General features: G+C 50.6%; 3 protein-coding genes across 4 annotated transcripts; 2 read left to right on the forward strand and 1 right to left on the reverse strand.

Annotated features, from left to right (window-relative positions):
• Positions 1-501: 501 nt before the first annotated feature.
• Positions 502-4396, forward strand: SEBOX (SEBOX homeobox). The gene is made up of 3 exons (XM_080984179.1): positions 502-631; positions 757-2289; positions 4128-4396. Exons 1-2 carry the CDS (start codon positions 532-534, stop codon positions 1326-1328), a joined length of 672 nt encoding a protein of 223 aa, XP_080840305.1. The 5' UTR covers positions 502-531; the 3' UTR covers positions 1329-2289; positions 4128-4396.
• A 154-nt stretch (positions 4397-4550) lies between these two features.
• On the reverse strand, positions 4551-11544 carry VMA12 (vacuolar ATPase assembly factor VMA12). 2 transcript variants are annotated; one of them, XM_080984177.1, is made up of 6 exons: positions 11039-11471; positions 9729-9802; positions 9410-9499; positions 8685-8727; positions 6105-6217; positions 4551-5321 (listed from the first exon to the last, which is right to left on the reverse strand). In XM_080984177.1, exons 1-6 carry the CDS (start codon positions 11229-11231, stop codon positions 5226-5228), a joined length of 609 nt encoding a protein of 202 aa, XP_080840303.1. In that variant the 5' UTR covers positions 11232-11471; the 3' UTR covers positions 4551-5225. The 2 variants fall into 2 exon arrangements, with proteins under 2 accessions (XP_080840303.1, XP_080840304.1); XM_080984178.1 differs by lacking the exon at positions 4551-5321 and adding an exon at positions 7993-8146 and having other exon boundaries at positions 11039-11544.
• Positions 11545-11718: 174 nt separating this feature from the next.
• On the forward strand, positions 11719-25483 carry POLDIP2 (DNA polymerase delta interacting protein 2). The gene is made up of 11 exons (XM_080984174.1): positions 11719-11951; positions 13947-14028; positions 14641-14738; positions 16032-16128; positions 17001-17076; positions 18429-18536; positions 19764-19900; positions 20600-20626; positions 20801-20926; positions 21691-21770; positions 22962-25483. Exons 1-11 carry the CDS (start codon positions 11734-11736, stop codon positions 23074-23076), a joined length of 1164 nt encoding a protein of 387 aa, XP_080840300.1. The 5' UTR covers positions 11719-11733; the 3' UTR covers positions 23077-25483.
• Positions 25484-25638: the final 155 nt, after the last annotated feature.

Here is a 25638-nt window from a genome sequence, read left to right on the forward strand (position 1 = left end):
ATTGAATTTTTCTATACTTGCCTTGGTTGTAAATGATCATTTACGTCTGTATTTTAAACCAATAAAGATTTACCATGGGAAAAAAAACAAAAAACAGCCTCTGACCGGAGAAGCTATCCTTTCATCTGTCTCCATAAACGTGAGCTTCATGGCAGACTGCGGATTTGAACCTGGTTTCCCAGGTCCTGGTTCTAACCACTACACCACACTGCCTCTCTAAAGACAGGCCTCCTGCGCGTGCCCGAGAAGGTGGACTCCACCAAAGCGCACCTCTTCGGCTGGACTCCAGGCTGGTCCCTAGAGGCGCTGCCCGAGGCGGGCACTTCAGGACCAAGGACAGCTCCCGCGCCCGACGGGCGCTCCCTCCTCTTCCCCCTCCCGTCTCCAGGTGCCCGAACTGCGTTAGGTGGCGGGGGGTGCTGGTCCCAGATGTGAGCCCGCCCGAGGGGGGGGGAATGACGCTGGTCGGTCTCCGAGGGGATAAAAGCTAGACGACCAGCCTGAGCAGCCGCAGGAGCCGCCGCCGCCACGATGGGCAGCAGGGAGCGGGCGCGCGTCCTCCGGGTGCCGCCGCCCTTTCTCTTCCCCGACGGGGCGGCCGGAGAGCGCGGGGAGCAGCCTGGTGGTGGAGGTGGGTTGCGGGGCGCTAGGTGCTGGGGGGACGGGGGTGGGACCTGGAGAGGGGGAGGCTAGGAAGAAGCCGCCTCCTCCCTCCCGAGCACTGCCCGCCCCGTCTGCCTTCTTTCGCATCCCCAGGTCCCCGGACGGAGGGAGGCGGCGGCGGCCCCAGGAAGAGGAAGCGGACCACCTTCAGTCGGGGCCAGTTGAGCGAGCTGGAGCGCGTCTTCGCCGCCCTGCCCTACCCGGACATCGGGACGCGCGAGCGCCTGGCCGAGCTCACGCAGCTGCCCGAGGCCAAGATCCAGGTGAGCCCCGACGGCTCCTCCGCCTCGGGAGGACCCCTGCCTCTCAATTCCCCATCTCTCATCGGCTCCCTCTCCCCCCAGGTCTGGTTCCAGAACCGCCGCGCCCGCAGGATCAAGAGCAGCGCCGCGCCCCGCCGGGCTCAGGATGGCAGCAAGCCCGATGGGCAGCCGGGATTGAGCGCCACGCCGCCGCCCGGCAGCGCCTCTGTCTTCCTGGGCTGGGAGGAGGCTGCGGCGCACCCTCGGTGGCCGGGGAGCTCCGTCCGAGAAGAGGAAGAGGCCGCGGCGTGGACCGCCCTGTCGGGCCGCTGGGACGCCTTTCCTCCGCCTCGCACCTCCCTGGGGAGCATCTCGGACCTCATCTACAGCGCCGCCCTGGTGGCCAACTTCGGGGACCTCTAGACGCCCGCGTGGGCGCACCGTCGAGGAAGATCTGACGCTGGGTGAGAGATGTTGGGAGGCTGGAAGCGGCAAAAGGGGAAGGCTAGAGCCGCGTTTCTCCTCCTCTGTCCACCATCCTTCCTTTGTGTAACAGGCCCCTTCCTGGGAAGGGGAGAGGGCTGTCTCTGTTGGGAGTCCAATTGTATCTGGGCACCCCCCTCCCCGTTTAAAAATGCACCTGGCCGCATTAATCTGCGGGCTTTTCTCCTCTTCCCCTCAAATCTCTCTTGTAACTCCAATAAAAGAGATGTTTTGCGATGTCCTCACAAGCTTAGCCTGATCACTTTCATTTCTGATTTCGGTTGGGGGGGGTGCTCTCCACCCCACAGGCCTATCCAATATCCTTAAATGCAGAAGCGGGGGGAGCTCAGACCCCACAATCGCTTGATAATGCCACCTAATCTGCCCGGGGGGGGGGGAATACCTTAATCTCCAGGGGGATCCGTGGATGATTGAACGACATCACCTAATCCCAGTGATGGACCAGGGAAAAGGTCTAGGTTCCCATAGCGCCCCCCCCCGCCCCCCTCTGGGCCCAGCCAGCTGGAATGGCACATAGCGGCAATATTAATATTGGAGTGTGTGTTTCTGGCAAGGGCTTAGCAGACATCAGAACATTAATCAACGCTTCTGAGGGGCCTCTGACCAGCACCCGCTGCTTAAAGCCTCCAGGAGCATAAAGGACACAATAGTTTTGAGCAACTGTTATCCAGGGTGGGCATTGTCATAGAACTGTAGAGTTGGGGCGAACCCAAGGGTCATCTAGTCCAACCCTCTGCAATGCAGAAATCTCAACTAACACACCTATGACAGAAGGCCTTCCGACCTCTGTTTAAAAACCTCCACAGAAAGAGAGTCCACAACCTCCTGTTGAACAGCTCTGTCAGAAAGTTTTTTTGTATTCTTAACTGGACTCTTTCTTGTAACTTGAAGACATGGGTTCGAGTCCTAGCCTCCAGAGAAGGAGAAAACAAGCTTGCTCCATCCTCCATGTGACAGCTCTTGAGATATTTGGCTCTCCCATCTCCTCTCAGTCTCGTCTCCTCCAGGCTAAATATCCCCAACTCCTTCAACCGCTCCTCCTCAGGATTGGTTTCCAGACACCGGATCATCTTGGTCACCCTCCTCTGCACACCTTCCAGCTTGTCAAACACCCTTCTTAAATTGTGGTGCCCAGAATTCTTCTATTCTTTCCCATAGCAGCTGTTACTGAAACTGAGGCCCAAACTGTTACCTGTTTGGAGGCCCTTGGGGTACAGAGTCTGGCTTGTGAGTTTAAGAGTAGACTTCAGCGGTTGCAATCACATACAGTGATGCTTGTAGAGAAAGGAAGTAATCATAGGGTTGTAGATATTTCTACAATATATTTTCAATATATATTCTCAGGGATGATTCACACCCTGGCCGGCACTTTCTTGATCTCCTGCCCTCGGGCAGAAGTTATAGAAGCATGATTAGTCGCACCAACAGGGTAAAGAACAGCTTCTATCAGGGGGCTGTTAGGCTGCCAAATGAAAAGATAACAACAGGGCAACTGACTTTTGGGTTTGGTGGGTGTGCGTCAGTAAACGAGGGGAATTAAGACTAAGAGAGCTGAGTGGGGGGTGCTTGTGTACAAGTGACAATAAAGTATTTCAAATTTCACCTGGCTGTACCTGGCAATGCTGTCTGGGATTGAACTTGGAACCTTCCGCACGCAGAGCCTGCAACCAGCCGGTGGCAAGAGGGCGTGCTAATCACCTCCTCATCCCTGACAACCCCCTCGCCCAACTGCAGCACCCCTGGGGAAATCTCAGCATGCTTACTTGAAATCTAACCCTGTCATGATCAAACAGATTTATTTCAGAGATGATATGCTTAAGATGGGAGCACTGAGATCCAAGCACTCGCCATCTAAGGCTTTTCTTCGTGCGCCTCCTCTGCAGGAGGTCCAGAGGGTGGCAACACGAGAGCAGGCCTTTTCTGCAGTGACTCCCCACTTGGGGAATTCTCTCCCCAGGAAGGCTTGCCTGGCAACTTCATCGTACACCTTTAGGTGCCAGGTGAAGACGTTCCACTTCTCTCAGGCCTCTGGCTAATAAAACCATCTGTGGGAGGTTTACTGTTTTGGTTTGTTACTATGCTATGCATTTCTGTGTTTTTATATTGCAAACCGCCTTGTGATCCTCGGATGAAGAGCAGTACAGTGGTAACTCGGGTTACAGAAGCTTCAGGTTACAGACGCTTCAGGTTACAGACTCCACTAACCCAGAAATATTACCTCGGGTTAAGAACTTTGCTTCACGATGAGAACAGAAATCGTGCTCCGGCGGCACAGCGGCAGCAGGAGGCCCCATTAGCTAAAGTGGTGCTTCAGGTTAAGAACAGTTTCAGGTTAAGAACAGACCTCCGGAACGAATTAAGTTCTTAACCCGAGGTAGAACTATATAGAAATTTAACAAAAACAAGCAAACAAGAAGTGTCTGTTGGTTCTGACCAAAGGGGACCCATCTAGTCCAGCATTTTGTTTTCACAGTGGTCAATTATGGGAAGCCCTCAAGCAAGATGGTGTTCGGAAGCATTACTGCCTCTGAAGAGCACAGCCATCATGAGAGCCTCCTGTGAATTTGCCTAATCCCCATTGAAAGCCATCCAAGTTGATGGGCATCTTTGCCTCCTGCAGGAGCAAGTTCCATCCTTTCAACAATGCGCTGCGTGACTTTCTTTTGTCTGCCCTGAATCTTCCAACGAAGGTGAAGCATACAATTATTTTGCTTCTAGGGATCTAAAACGGGACAAAGCTCATACCTCAAGCCTCAAAACACAGTTTGTTATCCCATATATATATTGGTCACCATTACACAGCAAATAGAAGACAAGGAGTACCTCCATCTAAAATCCCTTCATCAATGAGAATACAGTGGTACCTCGGGTTACAGATGCTTCAGGTTACAGCTAACCCAGAAACAGTGCCTCGGGTTAAAAACTTTGCTTCAGGATGAGAACAGAAATTGTGCTCCGGCGGTGCGGCAGCAGCAGGAGGCCCCATTAGCTAAAGTGGTGCTTCAGGTTAAGAACAGTTTCAGGTTAAGTGCGGACCTCCGGAATGAATTAAGTACTTAACCTGAGGTACCACTGTATGTAGCCTTCCTCTCCCTCAGAACCTCCCCACACCTGCTACTAGAGAACTGCCTGAGTTGCAGCTTCAACAGATTCCGATCCGTTTATTGCACACACCAAAGGTTGATTTCTATACATTAAGACGACACCCGGGGTATGGCGGTTTGCGGAGCGGGGGGGGGGAAGCATCTCCAAACTGTAAGGGGTAGGACGCGGCCCTTCACGGTTGCTTGCTGGGCTTGGTGTAACAGCAAAATGGTGTGTCCCTTTGTGTTTGCCAAAGGGCAACAAAAGTAATCGCTATGGGCACCCTCCCTAGCACTGCCAGCTCAGGTGGCCAACGCTTTGGAAACAGCAACCTTCCAGCTTGCGGGTGTGACATCAACACGAGGGAAAATCTCCTCCTGTTGGTGTGAAGTTGCTATCCCCTGGTCCTGGACCCTTTGCAGCTTCAGGGCCTGCAAGGAAAAACCCCCACACTACTGAAAACACACCAGATTACTTGTGCCAGAGAAAAGGGAGGCCTATTGGGGAAAGGAAAAGCACAGAGGCCTCAGGGGAAGGAAAAGGAGCCAACTTGTCTGTAGCTGCAAGAGGAAGCTGCATTGAGAATGTCCTGTTCCTCCTTGGTAGTTTGTACTGGGATTTGCAGGTGGCCTCTGGGGGCCGAGCCCACCTCCCCGGCCACGAGTGGGGAGCAGCAAGGATGGAGGGTGGAGGGCAGGCCGAGAGAAAGGCCAGCCAGGAAGGGCTCCTTGGCTACGGCTCCCCCAGTTCTCCTTCCAGGTTCCGAACCATCACGTAGAGCTCGGCCAAGCCCACGACGGAGGCCACAACCACGGCGGACAGGACACGCTGGAAGTAAGGGGGGAAAGGAAGTTAGCTCAGTCTCAGGCACCTCCGCCAGGTGAGTTGCAGTTGAGAGACATCCTGCCTTGCTTCCGCTCTGGACTTTTTTGGGGGTCGGGGCTAATCTGTACCCTTTGGGGGGGGGTTGCGTCTAGCATTTGAGTCAGAACCTTTGTTTTTTTTGGATTTGAAACTAAAGGCTTCCCCTCTCCCCCTTTTACATAAAAATGCACTAGTGGAGGAATTGCAGGAACATAGAGTTGTGGAGTTAGAAGGGACTCCCAAAGGTTATCCAGTCCAGCCCCCTGCAATGCAGGAATCTCAGCTAAAGCATCCAAGACAGATGACCATCAAACCTCTGCCTAAAAACCTGCAAGGAAAGAGAGTCCATCACCTCTCAACAGCTCTTACTGTTCTTCCTGATGTTTAGCAGCCATCTTCTTTCTTGTAACCTGAAGCCATGGGTTCGAGTCCTACCCTCCAGAGCAGGAGAAAGCCCTTGAGATATCTGAAGATGACTCTCCTATCTCCTCTCAGTCTCCTCTTCTCCAGGCTAAACATCTCCAGCTCCTTCAACTGTTCCTCATCAGGCTTTGACTCCAGACCCTTAACCATCCTGGCTGCCCTGCTCTGCGCATGTTCCAGCTTGTCAATGTCCTTGGAAGGTTAAACTATATGTTGTTCAAGAGAGCTGCCCTTCACCCCCCACCCACGGAATATCCAGAGCTTTCCTTAGGTCTCTCCCTGCCCCCTGTATGGTTCCACCCCCCCGGCCCAGCTGCCACTCACCGGTGCCATTTCCACAAAGATGTACTGGGAGCCCAGGTAGGTGCACGCAAACGTGGCTCCCACGGTGACCAGGAAGTTGACGATGGTGACAACCAAGGCTTTGGTGGACCTCACTGGGAAAAGCAGAGGCAGAGTGTGTGACCCAGGCCCAGCAAGGTCCATTCCCTATGACTGAAACCCTAAGAAGGAAAGGGAATCCCCTGCCCCTCTGAAATGAGCTTTGCCCACCTCATTACCCCACTGCAGTGCTCCTCCTCGCCCCACAGGAAGCTGCTATATACTGGGTTAGAACACTGAAAACTTGGGAACTGCCTGCAGTTTGCCTTCCCTGTACTCTCTTCAGCGCCTGCTAAAAACATTCTGTAGAAAAGCCTACGCTCGTTTTTAGTCAATTGTTATTTTAACTTTTTGACAGTTTTAACTTGCGAATTTGGGGTTTCTTTTACAATCAAGCAGCGTGTAAAGGTTATGAAATAAGCAAATAGGGCCATCCAGTTCAGTATTGCCTGCCCTGACCGGCAGAAGTTGCTCTCCAGGGTCTCAGGCAGGGGCTCTTTCCCAGCCCAGCCTGGGGCCACAGGCATGGAAAGTGGGGTCTCTGCCGGGAACATGCAGCCCTTTTCCTAACAGCCCTCATGGTTCTGACCAAAGGAACTGGCTTTCAACAGGAACAGAGGCAGCTGCCATAATACAAGTTGGAACATGGTTCCCTAGAGCTTTGTATTGTCTACACCTGTTGGTCTTTAACCAATCCAGACCCGAGACACACCTCTGACCCCCAAACAGGAACGCTGGACCCATTCTGACTTTCAGTTTTAACTTAACAGTACTGGAATCTCACCACATATTGCACTTATTGAGGCATGCTATTGTTTTTTCCAATATTATATGTAGTAGTTTGAACCAAGTTAACCAATCTTTCATTTAATACAGTGGTACCTCGGGTTACATACGCTTCAGGTTACATACGCTTCAGGTTACAGATTCCGCTAACCCAGAAATAGTACCTCGGGTTAAGAACTTTGCTTCAGAATGAGAACAGAAATTGTGCTCTGTGCGGCGGCAGCAGGAGGCCCCATTAGCTAAAGTGGTGCTTCAGGTTAAGAACAGTTTCAGGTTAAGAACGGACCTCCGGAACGAATTAAGTACTTAACCCGAGGTACCACTGCAGTTGGCCAAAACTTCTAAACCCTTTTCTCTATGCCCGTGGTTGATACTGAGCAAGAGGACAGGAGGTCACCACCACCATGATGTCTGCCTTTCCTTAACAACAGCAAAAAGCTTCTCTCTCACTTTCCATAACCTTCACCGCCTCCTTTCTTTCTCATGGAGTTGCAGAGTTGGAAGGGACCTCTGGGGTCACCTAGTCCAACCCCTAAAGCCAGAGTCCAACCCCTAAAGCAGCACACAGCTAAACTATGGAACTCCCTGCCACAAGGCATTGAAAAGATGGCATTGAAAGGAACGGAGCAAAATCCTAGAGGGCTATTAGCCAGGATGGCTATGATCTGCCTTCACTGTCACAAGCAGCAATGCTTTTGAATACCAGTTGCTGGAAACCACAGGAGAGGAGAGTTGCTCTTGTGCTTGAATCCTGCTTACTGGCTTCCTACAGGCATCTGGCTGGCGACTGTGAGAACAGGATCCCGGACTAGATGGGCATTGACCTGATCCAGCAGGCTCTTCTTAGGTTCTCTTCATCTCTTCAAACATTTCTACCCTCTCTCTCAGCATCTTCTGCTTTCCTTTCAGCTGCTGCTGCTATCACCTCTCAGTCTCCCTCTCCCTTTCCTTTTTTGCTCTGCTCTTTCTTCCATCTTGTGCCGACTTCCCTGCCTCTTCAACTCCCTTCTCTCTGTGACTCCTGCCCCCCAGAACGTCAACTTGCCTGAAATTAAAATGAGCAGGATTTCTGGGAAAAGTTCATCCCCCTCAGAATCTAACATAGGGGGCAGCTGCACTTGGTTTCCCCTTTTTTGGAAGCCGAAGCTTGAAGAAACTCCTCAGATTCTCCCACATTGAAGTAACATATTTTCGTGGTTCTAAAATGAAAAGGGTTGTTTTCCCTCTTAGTTTGCAAAGACTTGTACTTTATTTTATTTCTTAAGCGACTAAATAAAAGCAGAATTCATTCGACTCTACTCAGACATTAAGAAAGTTGATGTGAGTTTTCATCTGTTCCTATTGTTAATGTAACTTTCAAAATGTGCTTATTGCTATTTTTTCTTTGTCTTTTCTCCTTTTTTTGTAAACTGCTTTAAAGTTTTGGTTTTTTTCACAATCAAATGGTATATAAATTTTATGGAATAAATTTCAAATCAAGACTGGAATACTAAAGTTGCTGTCTCGTGCATACTTACTTGAGATATGTCCCATTCCAATGAATGGGCATTACTTCTGAAAAGACATGCATAGGAGCTGCTATCAATTTAACTAAGGTTAAATTGGGAGTCTCCTCTCCCCTTCCTGCAGTTCCTACCCCACCCTTTCTGCCACCTTACTTTCCCTCTCTCACAACCACCCATCCATCTGTCCTCTCCTTGTCTCAACATGCCACCAGCTCTTAACACAGAAACCCACCTTGCCTTCCAAGGTCAGCCAAAGTGCCGTATCGGTTCAGTTCCTAAAAGAAAGAGGGAGAAGAGTTTGTTAGCTTCTTACAGGGCTTTCCTCTGTTCTGCTTGGCAACGAAGCAGCTTCAGGACCAAGGCAAATAAAGGCCTTCCCTTCTTCCCAGGTGTGGTGTGAAAATGTCACCTAGGCCATCAGATATAAAATGTGGAGCTCTATGACCCAAATCCCACGGCAGAAACTACAGTAACTGCGCTAGTCACATCACATATACTTAATGCTAACCAGAGATTAGCTGCCTATATAGCAACTCTATGAATAGGAAAGTAGGAAGCTGCCTTATACTGACCCAGATCTGTGGTCCATCTAGTTCAATACTGCATACGCTGGCAGAGGCTCTCTAGGGTTTCAGGCAGGGAGTCCTCCCAGCCCTACCTAGAGCCATTGGGGGTTGTACCTGGGACCTTCTGCATGCAAAGCAGGGGCTCTAGCACTGAGCTCCCGTCCCCTCCCCAAAGGAAAGGGCCTCACCCTGAAGCTTAATCTTTATTATGTTTATTTGCATTCTTAACACAAATTCTTAGTTCCAGAACCCCTGTGCCCTTCACTGAGGGTCTGTATCCACATCCACCAACCCTTCCTCAAAGCAGAGCCATATCACGTAGATGGCTTAAGTAAGATCAGGCTGATCTTTGCTAAGGGTGGGACAGTTCAGGTTTATATTTTCCCCTCACCTGGCAGTTGATGTTCCTTGTTATCTTATTGTATTCCTCGTTGGCTAGCTTGGCCTTGATCTTCTCTAACCGGGCTACTAATTCTGGATTCTGAAACAGAAGACAAACTTGCAATGGAACAGCAATTTCACTGTTTTATGCCAAATATTTGTTGGGAGAGTGGAGAGATTTAGGCTTCCTAAGATACATGCAACTAGAGATTTCTGTGTGTTTGGAGATGCAAAGTTATCTCCTTATCAAAGCCTTTTGTACATCAGAAGCCACAGAAATTCCAAACACCTAGTTATTTTTATTAAAAAGGTAAGTGCTTCATACAAACCCTGGGAGGCTTTTTCTCTTCAGGAAGGAAGATCTCACTGCCTTCCAGCAGTTCATGAAGATATACCTGAGAACCTAGGAGTAAAAAAAAGGTGTGTCACCAATAAGAATTCTGGGCCAAAGGAATTTGAAAGATATAATGTTATGCACATAGGAAATGGCCTTATCCTAGGTCGGATTCATTGCCCACTTAGGCCAGTACTGTCTGCTTTGACTGGTAGCTGCGCTCCAGGGTCTCAGGTGTGGAGAAGGTTTTCACCTTGATTCTTTTAACTGGAGAATTTAGGATTGAAGTCCTGCCCTTCCACATGTGCACAGGAGGGAAACCATTTCATCCTCATGACAAACCTGTAAGGTCGGATAGGCTCAGAGATAGTGACTGGCTCCAAGGTCCCCAAGCAAGCCCTTCATAACTGGTTGGAAATTTGAACACTTGTATCCTAACAAGCCTGTAAGGTATGGTAAAGGTATAGTAAAGGGTCCTGCCTCTCTCACCCCCCACCCTTCAGTCCAACACTCTACTAGGGCACCACATGGGCTTTGTTTCCCTTTACTATTCACCCCCATTTCAATGTATTTTGTTCCCCAATAAGAGTGTATACCATGGCGCACCCTATGCTATGTATGGTGTAGTAGTGTTTTGAGTGTAGAGTCAGTGTGGTGTAGTGGTTAAGAGTCTTGGGCAGAGAAACCAAGCAGATCAAGGTTCGAATGCCGACTCAGCCATGAGTCAGTTCACTGGGTGGCCCTGGGTCAGTCACTCTCTCTCTCTCTGTCTAAGCAACCTCACAGGAGTGTTCTGAAGATAAAATAACCAGGGTGGGGTGGGGAGAAGAACCATGTACGTTATCTTGAGCTCCTTTATGGAAACACATGACAGGAATACAATTACAGTGGTACCTTGGGTTAAGTACTTAATTCGTTCCGGAGGTCCGTTCTTAACCTGAAACTGTTCCTAACCTGAAGCTAACCACTTTAGCTAATGGGGCCTCCCGCTGCCGTCGCAGCACGATTTCTGTTCTCACCCTGAAGCAAAGTTCTTAACCCGAGGTACTATTTCTGGATTAGCGGAGTCTGTAACCTGAAGTGTATGTAACCTGAAGGGTATGTAAGCCGAGGTACCGCTGTAGATCTATATGCAGGTGCCCCTTCTAAGCGTTAGTTAGTTTACTGGAGAGGAAGCACACAGGGGGTGGAGGAAAGAAGGCAGCCTCTTTCGGACAGGGATTAGAGGGGGCGAACTGCCCCTCCGTCTCGAAGGTCAAAGATCACGACCCCTGCCTCAAGTCCCCGGGGGGGGGCTCTCCTCACCCGCCTCCCGCAGCGCTCGGTGGAGCTTTCGGACGAAGTGGAAGGACAAGCGGGGCTCCTCTTCGGCCAGGGCCGCCTCCAGCTCGGCCCGCAGCTCCTCCGGCAGCCGCTGTGCCTCGGAGCCCCGCAGGAGCCCCCGCAGCGCAGGGCCCACCTTCAGGGAGGACGCCATCTTGGAAGTGCCGCTGGTCATATGACCGCTCGGGGCCTGAAGTGGGCGGGGAAGAATCTGACTGGGGTTACCGCGGCAACCCGAAGAGGGAGGTGAACAAAGAGGGAACAAAAGGGAAGAGTCGCCCTGAGAAGCAAATTCCGGGTTCACTCGCAAAAAGGCGGGCAAGAAGCGCTCCGAATAAATAAGCGGCCTGCGTCATCCAAAGCTTTCTGCAAACTCTGGTCTATTTCCCGAAAACACAAATGTTTATAATCATTTAAACCCGCGTGGGAGGGGGAGTGAGGAACAACCCCGGAAACTGCCTATTCGGGCTCCTTCTACACGTTCTTATCTCTGTGGGGAAGAAAGCGGCGCCGCGCGAGTGACCCGGAAGCCTTCCCCTCTCTATGGCCAACGCGCGGGCCAGAGCCACCCCGTCCTCTCCGCCCCTCAGACGAAGAAGCGGGGCCTGAGGCTGCGGGGCGGGCGCGCGGTGCATTGTGGGCGCCTGCTGAGGCCTCTCTTGCGCCAGGGCCGCGGGATGGCAGCAGCGGCCTGCGCGGCGGCGGCGGCGGCACGAAGCCGGTGCTGGGCGGCGGTGGCGCTGAGCCGGGCCAGGGCCTCCTCCTCCTCGTCGTCGTCGTCCTCGTGCGGCTCCGGGCAGCCCTGCGGAGCGGCGGCGGCGCTGCGAGGGGCGGCGCGCGGGACGGGCCTGTGGGCGTGGCCTGGCCTGGTCCCCCGGAGGGCCCTTTCTTCACGGTGAGCGGAGAGGGGCGGGGAGCCACGGCGGGCTTCAGGGAGGGGGGAGCTTGTGTGGGGTGGGAAGAGGGGCTTGAGCAGGCAGCCCCAAACTCGGCCCTTCAGCTATTTTGGGACTACAACTCCCATCATCCCTAGCTAACAGGACCAGTGGTCAGGGATGATGGGGAGTTGTAGTCCCCAAACATCTGGAGGGCCGAGTTTGGGGGTGCCTGGGCTTGAGGGTACAGTGGGGGGGTGGGGGGTCTTACTTTTCAGGACGACCTCCTCCCCCACATTCCAACGGTTTCTGGCTGTATCCATAGTGGAGGTGAGGGAATCCACTGAGGCCGAGGACATTCCACCGGGGCTCTGATCAGGATCCCCCCCAAATTCTTGCATGCCAACTGGGTAAACCCCGTTAAGCTTCTCATAGGTATGTTGCATCCCCCCCCTTTCCTCATTCATGTCCTTCTGGCAGGCTTCCCACTGGGGCCCTTCCGTTATGGAAGCAGGATGCTGGACTAGGTGAGTCCCCTTTGGCCTGATCCAACAGCCAGGGCTTCCTTCTGTTTGTCACTTCCTAAATAGCTGCTGAGTGTCTTTGTGCCCGTTGCTTCCTCTAATAGCAAACTTAGGTGGCAAGTGCCAACAGAAAGGAGGCCCAAGCAGAGTTGTGTGCTCAGGTGTTTTGCAGAGATTAATCTGTCCCTGGAGGTTAACAGTTCATAAATATACTTGTAGGTTCTGCTTTGTGGGGGGGGTGGAGTCTTAGAAACAGAGATATGAAAGCTAGGAGCTAAACGGCACCTTAATCGTGGGTTATGGGCGCAACAACAGAATGTCTAGGCACACTTTTTAATAACAAGAATGCAAAGCTGAAAATGAATGAACTGCAGCTAAAATCTTTTGTTCATTTTTCAAATGGTCTAGTCCTTCCCCTGCCCACCCCCATAATATTCTTAAGAGGGTCTCTTCTCCAGTCTTCAGAGAGTGGCTGGAAATGGGGAGGAAGAAAAACAGCAGTGGCATTTTTAGTCTGAAATCTTAGGCACAGTATTGCGCCCAGAGCTCAGAAACTGCTCGTGCTAATGAAATTCCCTGCCGCAAAATGTGCCTAGAAGAATGGGAGTTTCAAACGCTGGGTGTGTGCAAAATTATGGCGAGAGAGAAAGAGAAAACCTGAAGGCCTACCGACCACACCAAGGGGCAAAATAGTGGCTTGTGGGGGTGGAGCCCAGTGTATAAAGGTGCCTTGAGAGAGAAGTTCTCCCATTCTTATTAGAATGACGTGAGTTATCATTGGTCATTGATGCCGCTACCTTGTTGCTATTGTTTAAGCTGGGCTTCACCAACCAAGGGCCCTCCAGATGTTTTGAACTCCAACTCTCATCCAGCATGGCTGTAGGTTGCTGGGGGCTGATGGGACTTGTAGTCCGAAACGTTTGGCAGGCACCAGGTTGGAGAAGTCTGGTTTAAAGCATTTGTAGTCGGGAACCCTTACAGGTCTCCCACAAATCACTTTGACGCCTGCTTGCTCCTGCCTGACTTTGCCAGTACAAAATGAGATTTCACTTTGCACCTAATTCAGCTCTCAAAACAGGACCCACAGGCACAGTCCCCTGTGTTCTTATCCCCAGAGCTATGCTGCTTCGGGATGTGCAAGGCTCTTTTTAACCATCATGACCAACATCCACCGATAGACTTCCCTCCCTCCCGAGTTTATCTGTTCCTTTCAAAAGTCATCTGAGCTCTTGGACATCATGACTGTAGTTACCTCTGGAGTTAAACTTTAAACAAGTAGCTTTACTTTATTCATTGTTACTTTCTCGTTGTATTTGTTGTGAGTGGGGCAGATCAGCATCACTGGGCTCCCAGCTGAATAGGAGTCTGAAAGCTGAGCGGTGGTTGGGAGGGGGGCGGGGGACAACGTCCAAAGCCAGTTCAGATTTGCAACTCAGTGACCAACACTCTGGGCGAGCTTGACGTCCTGCCTTCTCTCTGTCCTCACCCTAGGAATCGCCCTGAGGGCAAAGTGCTGGAGACGGTGGGTGTATTTGAAGTGCCAAAGCAGCATGGGAAATATGACACGGGTCAGGTAAGTGGGAAATATGACACAGGTCAGTTTTTTGTGTGGCAGGGTGGAATCAGAGGCATTGGAAGCCTGTTGCTCTACAATGGATTGGGTCAGCTTGGGATCCTCTCTTTTTGGTGTCCCCATCTCTTTTGCAGTTGGTGCTACTATAAAGGGACACCTCCGGACCATATTCTGCAAGCCCAGCCTTATAAAGGGACCCTTGTCTGGTTGCCCACAGGAACACGCAGATTTTTTTGCTTCAAGGCAACCAGGCACAGAAGCTTTTCTCAGTGGAAAAGAATGTTGGCTCTTGTAAGCCATCGCTGTGACACAGTATGGATGTGTGAAGACTGTCAGGACCTGTAGCATTTTTTTTTGTCCTGCCCACAGCTGCATTTTTGGCTTCCTTCACATGACCTTTACTGGAGCCTTTGTCGTTTGTTTTGACGACCCCCCCCCCCGACTCTGGATTAGGTAGCAATAGATGCCCTAAAGCTGCCCACCTCCCTCCCTTCTGAAGCTGGTTCCTTGGAGCTGCCATTTCTCACCGTGATGGTTGGAGCAAATTCTGCTTTCTCTTCTGCCTCGCTTGATGCTTTCTCTTGTCCTGCCCCCTGTGCTCTTTTCTTTCAGCTATTTCTCCACAGTGTATTTGGATATCGGGGGATAGTCCTGTTTCCTTGGCAAGCCAGGCTGTACGACAGAGACGTGGCTTCCCCGGTGCCTGAAAAGTAAGGAAGGATTGGTGTTTCACTCACAGGCAGCCAGAAATGGGGAGGGAGAGGAGCATCTTAAGAAGCTCAGTGCACTTTAAGTTGTTGTTGTGGTTGGTATTTAGAGTGGGCAGTGGGCAGAGCTTGCCCTGCTTTATTTAATCATTTTGTTGAATGTAATTTATATACAGCTTACTCCAAGTGGTTTACAGTAAACAATTTTTTTAAGTCATTGAAAAATACAGTTGTACCTTGGTTCTCAAACAGAATCTGTTCCGGAAGTCCGTTTGACTTCCGAAAACGTTCGAAAACCAAGGCACGGCTTCTGATTGGCTGCAGGAGCTTCCTGCACTCAGTCGGGAGCCCCAACGGATATTTGGGCTCCAAAGAACATTCGCAAACCAGAACGCTCACTTCCAGGTTTGCGGAGTTCGGGAGCCAAAACGTTCAAGAACTAAGTTCCTAACTGTATTTGCTTCCATATTAAAGGACACTGGGTTTTTTTGCATTTATTTCTTTACACCAAAATAGCTTCTAACCAGTTTAAAAGTATAAAAACAATGATGACATATTTACACACAGTTAACATAAGCAATAAAATAATTTCATTAGCACAGTAAAAACATACCTAATTAAAATAAAGGAAATTCACTAAGAAAGCTTCAGACACCAAGGTAGTGGAATACAGTGGTACCTCGGGTTAAGTACTTAATTCGTTCCGGAGGTCCGTTCTTAACCTGAAACTGTTCTTAACCTGAAGCACCACTTTAGCTAATGGGGCCTCCTGCTGCCGCTGCGCCACCAGAGCACGATTTCTGTTCTCATCCTGAAGCAAAGTTCTTAACCTGAGGTACTATTTCTGGGTTAGCGGAGTCTGTAACCTGAAGCGTCTGTAACCCGAGGTACCACTGTATATATGTGACTTTTGAGATTTTCCGGTTTGTAACATTTCCTCTCCTTTCTCGTACAAGAGGCTTTTTTCTTCCCCAATGAGGCTGAGCTGCTGCCCTGTGTCAGAGACGGCCCATCCACACTTGCTCTGTGAAATGTGAAATCTGTTGTGGATTTAGCATATAACCAGGCCTTTGCCTGATCGAGCCTTCTGTAGCCTTTTAAATGTGTTTCGGGGGTGTGTGTTAATGGTTTGGTTTTTGCTCTGTTATGTATTTTGTGTTCTCATTTTGTATTTTTATGTTGTGAACCACCCTGTGATCTTTGGATGAAGGACAATACACAAATTTTAATAACAATAACAATTGTAATAATATTAACAGAAGAGGTTCTAAAAACATGCTGTGTGTCTTGATTCAGGGGTGAGAATGCAGCTGGGCATGGATCCAAGGAAGTGAAAGGCAAGACACACACGTACTACCAGGTTCTCATAGATGCTCGGGACTGCCCACATATAGTAAGTGCTTCAGCCTTCCTCCCCTTGCCCCCCCTCCATGCACGACCAGGATGCCATACAGAGCAGGGAGGGAGCCGGTTGGAGGATCCATCTAAGGGTGCCTTACACCAGAGGTGGTTAACACATGGCCTTTGTTATTAATTGTTGTGTTGGTTAAATTTGTATCCTACCCTTCCTCCAAAGAGTTAAGCTGTGGAACTCCCTCCCACAGGAGGCAGCAACGGCCCCCAGCCTAAATGACTTTAAAAGAGGGTGAGGCCAATTCATGGAGGAGAGGGCTATTGTTGGCTACTAGCCAAGAAGACTATGCTGTGATTCCCCGGTCAGAGGCAGCAATGTTTCTGAATGCCAGCTGCTGGAAACCACGGGAGGGAAGAGTGCTGCTCTTGTGGTCAAATCCTGCTTGCGGGTTTCCCATAATTGTCATCTGGTTGGCCACAGTGAGAGCAGGATGCTGGACTAGATGATTCATTGGCCTGATCCAGAAGGGCTCTTCTTATGTTCAGGACCACCCCTTTCCATATGAACCGACTCAGACCATGTAACCATCATCCAGTGTCCTCCTCTGTACTTCCTCTCCACAACAGTTCTGGATGGTGGCAATATGAGAGCTGGCCTTTGCTGTGGTGGCTCTCCATTTGTAGGCAAGGCTTGTCAGGCGCCATCATTACATGTATTTAGATGGCAGGCAAAAGCATTCCTCTTCTTCCGCGCCTTTAGCTAATTAAATCCATGGCCTTTTAAACTGGGTGGGTGTTATTGTTTGATTTGTTATTGTGGTATGAATTTTTGTGTTTTTAATCTGTGAACCATTCTGTGATTCACAAAATAATAGCAGCTCTCAAGTGCTGTCTTTGCCATTTCTTCCTCAGTCTCAGAGATCGCAGACGGAAGCAGTGACTTTCTTAGCGAACCATGATGACAGCAGAGCCCTCTATGCAATCCCAGGTGAGCAAGCTGTCCCTGTGGCTGCCTGGGGAGGGTCCAGGAGGCTGCCCAACATTTCCCCAGGCTCTGTGTGTAAATCCCTGAAGTGTTCATGCAGGGGAGTGGGAAGCTGGTTTTATTATTCATTAAATTTATTCCCTGCACTTCCAGGGTGGGGCAAAGAGCAAAGCGGTAAAACATGCTCTGTTAGGGTTTTATTCAACCATCTTCCACTCAGAGTAGACTCATTTAAATTAATGGATCTACCGTATTTTCCGGCGTATAAGACGACAGGGCGTATAAGATGACCCCCAACTTTTCCAGTTAAAATATAGAGTTTGGGATATACTCGCCGTATAAGACTACCCCTCTTCCAACGCACACCAAATAAAAATTTAAAAAACCAGTCTCCAGTCCGGTTCAGAAATCCACTCCACTTCCCAGTGGCCGGGGGCCTCTGGGGCCAATTTTCAAGCGTATTTCTGCTTCATCTAGAGAGCTTGGTGTCCTCTGATTTAATTTGCTGTCGTTTTATCCTTTGGTGGGGAGTTGCTGCAGGAGCTTCTGCTGTAGCCGGCGTATAAGACGACCCCCGACTTTTGAGAAGATTTTCCTGGGTTAAAAAGTAGTCTTATACGCCAGAAAATACAGTATGTGAATTGTTGCCATTCATTTCAATGGGTCTACTTTGTGAACTGTTGCGGGGTTTTTTCTTTTACAATCAAGTGATGGTCTTCTTTTTTTAAAAAAACAACACATATCTACTAGGAGATATAAAGGAATAGGTTAGCCTTTTTCCTTTTGTGGACTAGTTTTTTAAATCTTATTCCATGCTTGCCTGACTTGTGTGCTTATGGTCAGTTCTATATAATATAAACATATGAAAATCTCATTCAATTCGGCAAATAGGCCCCCATCTGATCAGGCACCTAGACCAGCGATCAGCCTGTCGCTCGGTGGCAGATCATCTGCTTTGCATGTAGAAGGTCCTGGGTTCAGTCCCCAGGCAGGGCTGGGAAGGGCTCCTGCCTGAAACCCTTGAGAGTTGCTGCCCGTCAGTGTGGACGGGACTCAGCTAGATTGACCAGTGGTCTGACTCAGGATAAGGCAGTTTCCTATGTAACGTTTGAAACCTGGTCTATATTTGTAACCATGAGGACTAGAATCTTTAGAGTCACTACTTCAAAAGGCAGCTTCCTATGTTCCTCCGAGTAGGATAATTTGTTGTCTTTTGTGGGCGTGTCAGCTGGGGCTTCTGGACAGGATTGTGTTCTGATTCTGAAGCTGAGGATAATAACTGATGCACCTGGCTGCTGTTACCTGGCCTCTGCAAATACCTAGATGTGTGTTTTTTCTCTGGGATCCCCTTCTAGGACTTGACTATGTAAGCCACGAAGACATCCTTCCATATACCTCCACCGACCAGGTGCCCATCCAGCACGAGTTGTTCGAACGGTTCCTCCTGTACGATCAGACGAAAGGTGAGTTCTTACTTGGGGGAGAAAGGCTGCAAAGGCCAATATGTTCTCCCCCTCTAAGAGAGGCTCAGTGCTTTCAGTGGTGCGCCAGCTCAGCCAGAAGCTGCAATAAATGTGGCCTTTTTTCTGATTTCCCCCTTCTTCTTATGCAAGGTGAATGCTACATTTTAAAAACCTTTTGTGGCAGATTTTTGTTCAACAGACACCATTGTGACGTTTGAGACAGCTGTACTTGGTCAGAGCAACAGTGGCCGCTGGGGGACCCCCAGATGAGGAGTTCCTGGGCCTATAAACCATGCAGGCTTTAAAAAACGGCATTCCCTCGCCTTAGCTTAGCACATAGGAATGAAGTCATGTTGTGAGAGAGGAAAAGCCTTCCTGCATGAGCAGAGCTGGGTGCCTGATTCATCGAGAGGAACAGGGTGCCTCCCCTCCTCATCGGGTGAGCTCAAGGATGAGTTCTTCCTGCGCAAACATTCTTGATAGTTTCTTAATATAACCTGAGTAAACAGATTACTCACACACTCTTTTCCTCCACATCTGTTCACGTACAATTTATATAGCAATAATAATAATTTATTATTTATACCCCGCCCATCTGGCTGGGCTTCCCCAGCCACTCTGGGCGGCTTCCAACAAAATATTAAAATACTGTAATGCACCAAACATTAAAAGCTTTCCTAAACAGGGCTGCCTTCAGATGTCTTCTAGAAGTCTGGTAGTTGTTGTTCTCTTTGACATCTGATGGGAGGGCGTTCCACAGGGTGGGTGCCACCACCGAGAAGGCCCTCTGCCTGGTTCCCTGTAACTTGGCTTCTTGCAGTGAGGGAACCACCAGAAGGCCCTCAGAGCTGGACCTCAGTGTCTGGGTAGAACGATGAGGGTGGAGATGCTCCTTCAAATATACTGGACCGAGGCCATTTAGGGCTTTCAAGGTCAGCACCAACACTTTGAATTGTGCTCGGAAACGTACTGGGAGCCAGTGTAGGTCTTTCAAGACCGGTGTTATGTGGTCTCGGCAGCCGCTCCCAGTCACCAGTCTAGCTGCCGCATTCTGGATTAGTTGTAGTTTCCGGCATACTGTAAAGCGCATATAGCAAAGCGCATACTGTAATTCCCACTTCAACTTGCTTCCCCAAAAGTCTTGTCCACGTTACTTTTTGTGGGTAAACACCTTCTGTGCTTACTTTCCCTTGGAAATACCTTTTCCTCTCTCTCCCTCCCCTCCAGTTCCACCCTTTGTGGCAAGGGACACACTGTGTGCGTGGCAGGAGAAGAACCACCCGTGGCTGGAGCTGTCCGACGTGCACCGGGAAACCACAGAGAACATTCGGGTCACGGTGATCCCCTTCTACATGGGCATGCGGGTAGGTGCCTGGCCCCGTGCCCCTTGGAGGCCTCGCTGTGGGTACGCCTGTCAGCAGCAGCCACTGTTTCTGACACAAGTCGTGGTGCCGCCAAAGCCTCAGGGACCTTGAAAAGGGAGCAGCTGGTTGGGTGGCCCTTCCAGGGGAACGTGTCGCAGACCCTGCAGGTTTCATACACCATCCTCAGGCCTGTATCTTGCGTCGCAAAGCGAATGGGTCCATATCTTTAGGAAATCATCCTGTGTGACTGGTTCTCTCCCACACTGTCCCAGGGTTGCAAGGAGAAAGGGCTGTTGTGCTAGGTCAGGCAAAAGGGTCAGCTGGGCTTCAGTGCACTGGCCATTCTCTATGGCTTGTCTAAACAGGAATGCTTTTAGCAGGCACCAAAAGGGGTCTTCTCAATATCAGTTGTCAGGGCTTTAGACAGAGATTCCCAGTAACTGCCATGAATAAACAGAAACCTGCTGTGAGTGAGACCCCTCCAGACTTCTTGAAAAGCCGCTAAGGCAGTCTTCTTTCTCTTTGGCGATCACTTGTAGCCGAGTAAGATTGCAATGCCCATCGTAGGCCACCCCTTCCTTGTCTCTCCCAAGGATGTGGGGCTTGGAAATCCCGTGAGGAGCGGCCGGTAGCCATGGGTTTCTGACATGGAGTGCACTGTTTATGACAAAGGCCGCCTTCTCTTCTTCTCTCCTGCAGGAAGCCCAGAATTCCCACGTCTACTGGGTGAGTGCTCTTTCCCCTGGGCTTGCATGCTAAGGGTGGAGTGGCGGAGAGGGCTCTGGCCTTGCAAGGGTGTCTAGGCCTCTGTGGGCAGCCCCCCCCCTTTTCTGGCTGGGAAGCCCTTTGCTGTTGGCTCTCCTGCTCTGACTGTGACTCCTCACTCCTTCTCGCGTCAAGTGGCGCTACTGCATCCGCCTGGAGAACCTCAACAACGAAGTCGTGCAGCTCCGGGAACGGCACTGGAGGATATTCAGCTTGTCGGGCACGCTGGAGACAGTGCGCGGCCGAGGGGTCGTGGGGAGAGTAAGTGCCCCCCCTGGAGGGGGTTTAAAACTGGCCTTTTATCTCTTGCCTCTGAGTACCAGTGGCTGGCTCTGCGGGGGGGGGGGGGCTCTTGTGCTCGGGTTTTGCTAAAGGTCTACTCACTGGGGCTTCTGGTGGGCTGAAGAAAGTCAAATATAAAGTCTACATTCAAAACCACATAATACAGGAAGCTGAGATATTATCTTTAAAGATTTCAAAATGAAACATTGCAAAAGAGGTCAGCTGCAGAATGCACATTTAATGCAGCAAAGTTAACAAAAAAAAAATTTTTAACATATCAAAGGAAAACATTACTGAAGGAAGTCAGCTATAAAATGCACATTGAAAACAGCATAATTGGCAAGAGAATGAAATATTGTCTTAAGCATAGAATGTGTCTGCTGCTGTTGCTGCCAGTCCTGCCAGGGGTGGTTCATGGCGGGCAGCGGCTGTGGAAGCTCAGGCTGGAAGACCTGGGTCTGCACTGAAGGACAGCCAAGGTGGTCTCTGGCCTCAGCTTTTGTAGCTGGAGTCAGCCAGGTCCCCACCCACCCAGGCCAGGTGGAAAAGGGCCTGCAAGGTCTTCCAGGTCTCACAGCCGGTCTTATGTTCTTCTTCCTGGAAGAAGTCTCAAACAGAACAAAGCAGTTTAGCATGAACAACTCCCATCAGCCCCCAGATGGTTGGTGAAGGTTGTTCTTATTGCAGAGCAGGAGGTGAGGCGGGAGGCGGCTCTCCAGTGATGCTTCATTTTCTCTCCCCAGGAGCCAGTCCTGTCCAAAGAACAGCCAGCCTTCCAGTACAGCAGCCATGTCTCCCTGCAAGCATCCAGCGGCCACATGTGGTAAGGAACCGGAGGCTTCCAGAGCCACAGCAGGAAAGACCAGAGAGGAGGGTGGGAAGCCAGCTTCCCTGGGGGCAGCCTCCCCAAGGTGGCAGCAGCCAGATGGCTAGCGGGCAGGTTGGCCAGGTGGGGTGAGAAACATGCCTTGGGAGTGTATTGAATCAGAGGGCTGGTGTTTATAGGTCCCTAAGGTTGGCCCTGGCCACTTCTGATCATCAAATCTTAACACAGTATCACCTCTTACCAGCCACGATGGCTCTGCCCTGTCTCCACAGTTGGAGGCAGCAGTGCTTCTGAATGCCAGTGGCTGGAAACCACAGGAGGGGGAAGATCTGGTAGGATGCTGTGAGAACAGGAACCTGGACTGTTTTGAGCCTCCTTTGGCCTGATCCAGCAGCCGCTACTTACATTCTTACGTTAACTGCCACACAATTGGAGGCTTCCCTTTTCCTGCCTGGTGTGTTTATGAAATGTGTTCATAAACGGAAGAGCTTTGCTGTTAGATGTCTCTGCCAATAATAGGTTTTATCTGATGTTTGTCCTACTCAAAGCAGACTGGCTGAAATTAGGTCTGTTAATTTCACTGACTCCGCTCTAGGAGTAAAATTCAGCTGGATGCATCCCAGTTCCTCCAGCCCACCCTGGTTCTGATGAGCTGCTTTAAAAAGAATGTGCAGCATCAGCTGCCAGACTCGTTGGGAAGCGTAAAGGAAGGAAAGATGGAAAGTATCGGAGCAGGGAAAGGAGACTAGCTAACGGATAACAAGTAGGAGAGGACTATTGATGGCTGCTACCCACGATGGCTACTCTCTGCTGCCATGGTGGGAGGCAGAAATGCTTTTAATGATCAGTTGCTGGAAACCCCAGGAGGGGAGAGGGCTTGTGGGTTTCCCTTTGGGGAATCTGGTTGGCCACTGTGAGAACAGGATGCTGGACTAGATGGGCCCCTTTGGGCTTGACCCAGCAGACCTCTCTTTATGGTCTTGTTGAAAGAAGAAGGCGGAGTTAAAATTGCAGTACAGATATATTTTCTCTTGCCTATTGTGGCAGTGCAGTCCTCCTGAGTTAACAGGTTTTAAGATATAATAAACGGGAATGGCCCCGAACAGAGTGACTTGGCTGTGTCCCCCCGCCCGCCCTCTAACCTGCTCTGGGTCACCCCTCACTCTGAGCTCTGCTTTTGCTCCGTAGGGGCACTTTCCGCTTTGAGCGGCCCGACGGCTCCCACTTCGACGTCCGGATCCCACCCTTTTCCCTGGAAAGCAATAAGGACGAGAAGACGCCCCCTTCTGGCCTCCACTGGTAGAGCAGCCCTCAGGACAGCTTGGCTTCCCCCCAACTTACCCACAAACAAACAGCCCCCTTTCTTCCTCTCTCAGGGGCTGACGCTAGTTCTGGTTTTTCTTTTAAGAAAACACAAAAACTTGGAAACACCCCCCCCCCCCCGTTTCTTTTTCACAATGGCCGGAATCTGGAGAGTTTGCTTGGAATTCAAACCTGGCTTGTTTCATGGCCACTTGGCACCATCAGCCCCCCTCCCCAGGGACTCAAGAGTACTGGGCCACCTGGGACAAACCTGCTGTTGATGGAGCCCACGGGGAGGGTCTCTGCTGAGTGTCGCATGGAGTCGTCTCCTCCCCCCACCCCCGAATGTGAGGTAGTGTGTGTTTTTCTCTGAATAAAACAGGCCCTCCCCAGCGAACTGCCCAAGTCTTCCTTTTGTATCCTCACCATCCCGCCCGCCATCGTTCTTGCCCTGATTTACATCCATCCCAGGCCTGGCCCTTCCCAGCAGTGAGCCTGCTTCCCTTTTGGGCAAAGGCCAGAGCAGGAGGGGAGTGTGGGGAGGCCTCTGTCCTGCAGCCTCTGCCAGGAGCTTATGGCCCTCTGGTTGTCATGAGGCTATGATTCCCCATCCTCCTCTCTCACCAGAACTGATGGAAGTTGAAGTTTGGCAATGCCTAGAGGGTCCCCACAGGCTCCATGTCCTTGTCCTCTGGCCCTCAAGTGATGGTGTCTGTTGCAGATCACATGTTTTGTCTCCCCGCCCCCTCCTCCAGCTGTGTTGCTTCCTCTAGGTTCCATTTCCATCTGGCCTCACCTCCTTCTCCAGAGCCATTTATGTTGCGGGCTCCCAACCCCAGGGGCTTGGGCCACAGGTCAGCTTGCAGCCTCAGGGATGCTCGTCTCAGGATCCGGCCTGCTCTGGTCCCCTCCCTGCTAGGAGCAGAACAGAAATTGCAAGAGGTCTGCTCCAAATCAAAGGCCAAAGATGAGAGCCAGGCCAGGGAGCTGCAGCAGTGCCCGTCTGGGTGATGCTGCGTCGTCTTGTCCTGTTAGAGCCACAACCTGTTGTTGTCCCCTCCCGTCTCGTTCTGCTGATGCGTAGCTACAGCACTCCTGGTGCTGCCTTCCCTGGCAGGGACAGTGCCACCTGTGGAAGGTTAATTGTTTCTCAGCCAGCCTGGGGCACAGACTGACAGGAGGTTCAGTCCCAAACATCTGTTGGCAAAGCTTTTTAAGCTGTGAAAGCAAGAGCTGCTTTATAGCTCCTCTTTGGTCTCTGGAAGAGTGCACCGTAGGATTGCACCTTACATGGGAGTTCAGTTCCAGGATTTCCATGTTTACATGAAAATTGCATCTACCCAAACCCTTGGTTTTGCCCTGTAGCTAGCAGGTGAGAGTGGGGAGAAAAAGAGAGAACCCCCAGTCCTCACAAGGCTTTTGTGCCAAGTGGACCTGGTCCAAAGGAGCTTTTAAACTCTTTGTTTGCTGATCAAGGCCCACTCAGCCAGCGAACTCTGGGAAACTAGAGATGCTCATGCAAGATCTCACAGGAACTTGGCTGGCCTTGCGAGAGCATCCCGGAGCTGACACACTGAGCCAGCCTTGTCCCCCAAGCAAAGCAGAAACCTTAAAAGCTCTTTAGGCACCAGCTAACCCCAAGCAGACCTGGCACCTAAACAGCTTATAAGCTATCCGCCTTGCTTGGGTTTCAGTTGTGCAATTGCAACCAGCCTGCCTTCAGCCATGGATGGTTGAAATTGTGCAGGTTAGACACACATAAGAAGCAGTCATGCTGTATTAAGCAAGCGTTGGAGACTAGATGGTGGCAGGTCAGGCCTGCGGCTGGGCAAGCTTCCCTTCACACCTGGTCCTTGCCACTCTCCTCCCATTTCTTCAACTGGTTTTATATATTTTGCAGGCGCAATTAACATTCTCCCAACTACCAGAGGGCTGGTGGTAAATGCCAAAGCGGATGGGGGAGTCCAGCCACCTCCACACCACCCGCTTGCTTTCTATCCTGCTGCTCTTTAATTTTTTCTGCCTGTCAGCTGACCTTCGTTTAAGCCTCAAAACAAAACCCCACGGAGGCTCAGAACTGGAGCAAAGCTCAGTCCCTTTGGGGAAGTGCCCCCCTCCTGGCTGTGGGAGGTGTTGAAGCCAGCAGTGCCATGAAGTGAGGGGGCTCCCTGCCAAGTGTCAGGGGTTTTGTTTTACATTTATAGGCAGAGGGCACTCACAGATCTCCTGGGGCTGAGGGGACTTGTGTTTGTTGCAGACTTTCCCCACCCACGTCTAAAAGAGACGAGGCAATCCTCTCCTTAGCCTCATTAGTGCTTCCAGACTCTGGCAGAGGAGCTGGGCGTGTCATGTAAATAACTGTAAACAAAAAACAAAAAGATGCTATAAAATAAAAAGTGTTGAAGTAATCTGTGTGCCCTGGTGTCGTGGGGGGTCCCCAGGCCACTGGTGGGTTGCAACAGGATCACTATTGCCATGTTGATATATGGCAAAAGATAAAAGAAACCAGTCTCTAAATGCATGATTTGAGTTAAAACAATCCTGGATCTGAAAAGCTTGAAAA

The sequence above is a fragment of the Podarcis pityusensis genome, assembly GCF_964106645.2.
Source record: "Podarcis pityusensis genome assembly, chromosome: 15".
Classification (NCBI taxonomy): domain Eukaryota; kingdom Metazoa; phylum Chordata; class Lepidosauria; order Squamata; family Lacertidae; genus Podarcis; species Podarcis pityusensis.